Source organism: Amphibalanus amphitrite, unplaced genomic scaffold (genome assembly GCF_019059575.1).
Source record: "Amphibalanus amphitrite isolate SeventyFive unplaced genomic scaffold, NRLGWU_Aamphi_draft 000482F_arrow, whole genome shotgun sequence".
Classification (NCBI taxonomy): Eukaryota; Metazoa; Arthropoda; class Thecostraca; order Balanomorpha; family Balanidae; genus Amphibalanus; species Amphibalanus amphitrite.
The window spans coordinates 270,001-276,275 of NW_024881976.1; the positions used below are offsets into that span (position 1 = coordinate 270,001).

Here is a 6,275-nt window from a genome sequence, read left to right on the forward strand (position 1 = left end):
GTCCGGATGGTTCCGAGGCTGCCACCGTGTCGGAGACCGGTAGCCTCGCAGGGGGCCACCAGTCCGGCGCGCAGTCGGACGCCCAGTCTGACGCCCAGTCCGACGATCTGTCTGACGCCCAGCCCGACGATCAGTCTGGCGCCCAGTCCGTCGTCCTCACGAGGATGATGACGCTGCCAGGACCGGTGGCTATGCCGACGTCTCGTAAGTCTCTCCTTCCCCTCCCTTTCTCTCTCCCTCTACCTTCTTTCTGTTTTGGTCGTTTTCCTGTTTCTCCAACACTCCCTCCTACCTCATCTTACTCCTCTCACAATATTTTGGTCTGTCGCCAGCCATTTTCAGCTATTCTCGATGTCCCGTCCTGACGAGGGTAACATTACTGTCTTTTTATGATTAAGGCAATGGTGTAGCACACGTTTCCACATGTGGCGTACGTGCATGACCATTAACCCTCGCCGGCACAGGGGGATGCAACCCCTCCCCTAAGAGTTTTCGCGAATAATTCGTTTTAAAAGCGGTCGATCGCGACGAAACTTTCAGTACCCTCGCATTGATCAATTGACACCTACATTGAAAATTTCATGACCCTGACCCGTATGATCTTTGACCTGTGATCTACTTTCCGAGACCATGTCTGGCCGGAATCGCGATTCGGTGTATGTCGGCTCGCATTAGCCGCGCGTTTGCAAGCTTCTCGTGGTTTCAAACGTTCAAACATGTGATTTGATGTTGCTCCCATACATTGGGGTGGATGTCAAGGTCACCTGAACGTCAGGTCAGGTCATTGACGTTTGGTGACCTCGGTTCAATTTTCGAGTTTTGCATGTTTCTAGATTAGTTTTTTTTACAGGTCTCGATTTTCCCGATTTTTTGGGTCATTGACCTGATCTGGAAGGCGAACCGATGACTAGGACCTTAAAATTGGATATTATCGTCTTCGTCTCGTGACGGGCAGCACGCTCGTTTTTTCCGCGAAGCTCTAGCTCGATCAGGAGTCAAACGCAGGGGGGTCGTACCAACCCCCCTTGTGCCGTCGAAGGACGCAAAATATCCTGTGCCGGCTTGGGTTAAATGCGTGTCCGGTGCTCCATACCCAATATTTCAATTCCTACCTCTGTATTGTTTTTTCCGAGTGTTCCTAACTGGCTTACGTGTTGAATGGTTCGGTCGGCTTGTGGTCCCTTGTTACAAGTGATTTTGTGCGCGGACAGGTCCAGATGGTTCCGAGGCTGCCACCGTGTCGGAGACCGGTAGCCTCGCAGGGGGCCACCAGTCCGGCGCGCAGTCGGACGCCCAGTCGGACGCCCAGTCGGACACCCAGTCCGACGATCAGTCTGGCGCCCAGTCCGTCGTCCTCACGAGGATGATGACGCTGCTAGGACCGGTGGCTATGCCGACGTCTCGTGAGTCTCCCCTTCCCCTCCCTTTCTCTCTCCCTCTACCTTCTTTCTGTTTTGGTCGTTTTCCTGTTTCTCCAACACGCCCTCCTACCTCATGTTACTCCGCTCACAATAATTCTGTTCTGTCGCCAACATTTTTTTATATAAATTTAGCTCGAATGTTTGAATGGACAGATTGACAGAGCCGGAGCCCACGCTAAGCAGAGCTTGTTGCGTAGACCCCGACCCCTACCGTCAGATCGTGCAATTCTGGGTAACGGGAGGATTTAGATGCCAAAGTTTAACGTGCCCTTCAAAGCCGGACACGGCCTCTCCCACTCAACTGACTTCAACTGGCTGCGGCTGCTCCCACCAACCGCAGACCATCTCCGTCAGGAGTCTCAAATATCGAGCGCCGGAGCGTCTCGAACCCGGGCTCTCACTACCGGGAGTCCAATGCTCTACCAACTGAGCTACGGGACATTTTCAGCTCTTCTTAATGTCCCGGCCCGGACGAGTATAACATTGCTATCTTTTTATGATTAATACAATGGTTGTAGCACACATTTCCAACTGTTGCGTACGTCCATGAACATTAAATGCGTTTCCGGTGCTCCGTACCCCATATTTTGTTCCTGTCTCTATATTGTATTTTTCCGAGTGTTTCGAACAGGCTTACGTGTTGAATGGTGCGGTCGGCTCGTGGTCCCTCGTTACAAGTGATTTTGTGTGCGGACAGGTCCGGATGGTTCCGAGGCTGCCACCGTGTCGGAGACCGGTAGCCTCGCAGGGGGCCACCAGTCCGGCGCGCAGTCGGACACCCAGTCTGACGCCCAGTCCGACGATCTGTCTGACGCCCAGCCCGACGATCAGTCTGGCGCCCAGTCCGTCGTCCTCACGAGGATGATGACGCTGCCAGGACCGGTGGCTATGCCGACGTCTCGTAAGTCTCTCCTTCCCCCTCCCTTTCTCTCTCCCTCTACCTTCTTTCTGTTTTGGTCGTTTTCCTGTTTCTCCAACACGCCCTCCTACCTCATGTTACTCCGCTCACAATAATTCTGTTCTGTCGCCAACATTTTTTATATAAATTTAGCTCGAATGTTTGAATGGACGGATTGACAGAGCCGGAGCCCACGCTAAGCAGAGCTTGTTGCGTAGACCCCGACCCCTACCGTCCGATCGTGCAATTCTGGGTAACGGGAGGATTTAGATGCCAAAGTTTAACGTGCCCTTCAAAGCCGGACACGGCCTCTCCCACTCAACTGACTTCAACTGGCTGCGGCTGCTCCCACCAACCGCAGACCATCCCCGTCAGGAGTCTCGAATATCGAGCGCCGGAGCGTCTCGAACCCGGGCTCTCACTACCGGGAGTCCAATGCTCTACCAACTGAGCTACGGGACATTTTCAGCTCTTCTTAATGTCCCGGCCCGGACGAGTATAACATTGCTATCTTTTTATGATTAATACAATGGTGTAGCACACATTTTCAATTGTTGCGTACGTCCATGAACATTAAATGCGTTTCCGGTGCTCCGTACCCCATATTTTGTTCCTGTCTCTATATTGTATTTTTCCGAGTGTTTCGAACAGGCTTACGTGTTGAATGGTTCGGTCGGCTCGTGGTCCCTTGTTACAAGTGATTTTGTGTGCGGACAGGTCCGGATGGTTCCGAGGCTGCCACCGTGTCGGAGACCGGTAGCCTCGCAGGGGGCCACCAGTCCGGCGCGCAGTCGGACGCCCAGTCGGACGCCCAGTCCGACGATCTGTCTGACGCCCAGCCCGACGATCAGTCTGGCGCCCAGTCCGTCGTCCTCACGAGGATGATGACGCTGCCAGGACCGGTGGCTATGCCGAAGTCTCGTGAGTTCTCTCTCTCTCTCTCTCTCTCTCTCTCTCTCTCTCTCTCTCTCTCTCTCTCTCTCTCTCTCTCTCTCTCTCTCTCTCTCTCTCTCTCTCTCTCGCTCTCTCTCTCTCTCTCTCTCTCTCTCTCTCTCTCTCTCTCTCTCTCTCTCTCTCTCTCTCTCTCTCTCTCTCTCTCTCTCTCTCTCTCTCTCTCTCTCTCTCTCTCTGTCTCTCTCTCTGTCTCTCTCTCTGTCTCTCTCTCTGTCTCTCTCTGTCTCTCTCTCTCTGTCTCTCTCTCTCTGTCTCTCTCTCTCTCTCTCTGTCTCTCTCTCTCTCTCTGTCTCTCTCTCTCTCTCTGTCTCTCTCTCTCTCTGTCTCTCTCTCTCTCTGTCTCTCTCTCTCTCTCTCTCTGTCTCTCTCTCTCTGTCTCTCTCTGTCTCTCTCTCTGTCTCTCTCTGTCTCTCTCTGTCTCTCTCTCTCTCTCTCTGTCTCTCTCTCTGTCTCTCTGTCTCTCTCTCTCTCTCTCTCTCTCTCTCCTCTCTCTCTCTCTCTCTCTCTCTCTCTCTCTCTCTCTCTCTCTCTCTCTCTCTCTCTCTCGCATGCTGGCACTATTCATCGACCCGAAAAATATTTTGATGTCGATGTTGTTCACGTTATGTGCTGGGGAAGCTACAATGCGGAGAGTTCGATGAATATTTTGTTTTTGACGTTTGGTATCCTCAGTTAATTGTTTTTCCTGCTTTTACAGGAGGTCGCCAACCGAAGCCGTCAGCTATGGTGAAGCCCGTTTATCGCAAACCTGAACAAGCTGTGGCTCGTCCGGCTCGTCAGCTATCGCTGAAGAGCCGGACCTAAAACAGCGGACTTGGAAGGATGTAAAGTACCAGGTCCACAATATGATTACGACCCGCCAGAGACGGGCGCTCAGATAGGTGAAAAGAGCTTCACCAGTCCGGCGCCCAGTCCGGTGCCCGGTCCGGCGCCCAGTCCGGCGCCCAGTTCGGCGCCCAGTCCGGCCTTCACCGTTTTTGTGGCAAATACAGCATCTGTCCTTTTTTTCGCTTTTTTTGTATCTATGTACGGAAGGTCTCGCCCCGCGCCGTCCGGCCGGTGCTGGATTACACAGACCGGTATTATAGGTAGCACGAAACAAAACCTTGAACTTTTAGAGAAACACCTTAATCCGGGCTTAGATTAACTGACCATTGCATCAACATGACACACATTTATCACTTAATTGTAATATGTTGCGCAATTATGACCACGTTTATGATAATAAGTGCCCAGCACAGAAGGTCATGAAACCCAAACTGCTGAGTTCCCAATGTCGTGTAGTTGACCTGACCTTGACCCGACCCCTGACTTCAAAATTCAAATTTTGAGTGCTCATCAGACGTGTCTTGTCCCGAGCTTTCTTTTACTGTCTCGCCCGTCTAGCTGCGATTAGTGGTGCTTGAGTTATCGGCTGGGGGTGTTTAACGCCCCCCGGTCCCCAGCATGCGTTGGGTGGAGAGGCACCCAAGCAACTGCCTGGTTTAACCCTCGCCGGAGCCGGACCTATGGTTTTCTACATACGCGCCGGCCGAATGGGGTGGGTGCGACCCCCTCGCCGTTTCGCCCCTAATGGAGCTAGCGCGTCGCGGAAAAAAAACGAGCGTGTGCGCCGTTACGAGACGCAGAGATTGGTACCCGATTTTAAGGTCCTAGGTCAACCGGTGACCTCTGAGGTCAGGTCAAGTGCCCCATGAGATGGGTTCGGTTTTTGGCGAATAAAAACGCAAAAAAAATATCACAGCCGCGATTTTCACAACATCGTGTTCGCCTTAGTCTGGCGTGTCGAATGAAATGCGGTTGATGTCAGAAGATGCGGCTTGAATCAAAGGTCAGGTATGCCAAGTTTCAGCTCGCCATCGTCAGCGTGTTCGAAACTATCGCGAAAAAAAAACTTTTGGGCGGCCTCCCCTTCGGCCGGCGAGGTTTAATATTCGATACCGCTTACCTTATCCGATGACATGTCATCCCGCGAGTATAAATTTTGTGATGTCCCCTGAAATCATGTCTTGTCTGGCAACTCCGCATTCTGTTCTCAGAAACCATGTACTGTATGACGACTCCACACACTGTCCTCTGATCTCGCCTATCTGTATGACGACTCCACACACTGTCCTCTGATCTCGCCTATTGTCCTCGGATGGTCAACATCACATAACACCAGTTCAAATGGGCCCAAAGCTAACAACAGTCAATACGTAATATCAGATACTGTGCCAATGATTCATATGAAATTAGGAGTCAATCCAACGCAGTCTTCGATGTGTCCTCGAATATGACCTACGTGCGGTGTCCTCATAATTCACACTTTACAAGTATGTGTGTGTGTGTGTGTGTGTGTGTGTGTGTGTGTGTGTGTGTGTGTGTGTGTATGTGTGTGTGTGTAGGTGTGTGTGCGTGTGTGTGGGGGGGTGTGGGTGTGTAGGTGTGTGTGTGTGTGTGCGTGTGCGGGCGCGGGCGCGGGCGCGGGCGTGTGTGTGCTTGTGCGTGTGAATACCTCTGGTTGAATATCGCTTTTATAAAAATGAAAAACATGAGAGCACCAAAAAGTCCCCCATCCACCGGGAATATGGTTAACGGATAAGAGCCTTATCGTTCACGAATCTTTGCTTATTTTGCTCAACCCTAACCTTTGCTTACTAAGCTCTTCCTGTACGAGCCTTGTGCTTGCAAACCTTTGTCTGCGACAGAAGCGCGTGCGCCGGTTTGGAGTGGCTGAGCTGTATGCTGTACGCTGCTGCCGTCAGGAGCGCTGGACTACCTGCGGGACGAGACGAATCCGGTGGCGCGCACGGCGGCCATCACGGCCGGCGGCCTGGCCGGCCTGCTGGCGGCCGCGCTGCGCCGGCGGGGACTTCTCCAGCGGCTACTCTACACCGGCGTCGGGCTGACAGGTGGGCTCCCAGCCGACCGCCGCTGGCCGCAGCCAGCGATGCGCACAGCCGGCCGGCCGTATGCTGCGCTCAGCTGAGATCCGTGCCAGCTCTCTGCCGGCTGCCGAT

General features: G+C 53.0%; 1 protein-coding gene across 7 annotated transcripts in view; it reads left to right on the top strand.

Annotated features, from left to right (window-relative positions):
* Positions 1-4,278, top strand: part of LOC122392337 (serine-aspartate repeat-containing protein F-like) — an 11,886-nt gene extending 7,608 nt beyond the window's left edge. For 5 of the 7 annotated variants that reach the window (XM_043387092.1, XM_043387094.1, XM_043387095.1 and 2 more), the window contains 5 exons: positions 1-204; positions 1,212-1,403; positions 2,119-2,322; positions 3,037-3,240; positions 3,971-4,278. In XM_043387092.1, the coding sequence (XP_043243027.1) occupies positions 165-204; positions 1,212-1,403; positions 2,119-2,322; positions 3,037-3,240; positions 3,971-4,077 (747 nt within the window). In that variant the 5' untranslated portion in view covers positions 1-164 and the 3' untranslated portion in view covers positions 4,078-4,278. Of the gene's footprint in view, positions 205-1,211; positions 1,404-2,118; positions 2,323-3,036; positions 3,241-3,970 lie in introns of those variants that run through there. The other 2 variants (XM_043387091.1, XR_006258502.1) reach the window with 2 other exon arrangements.
* The last annotated feature ends 1,997 nt before the right edge of the window (positions 4,279-6,275 follow it).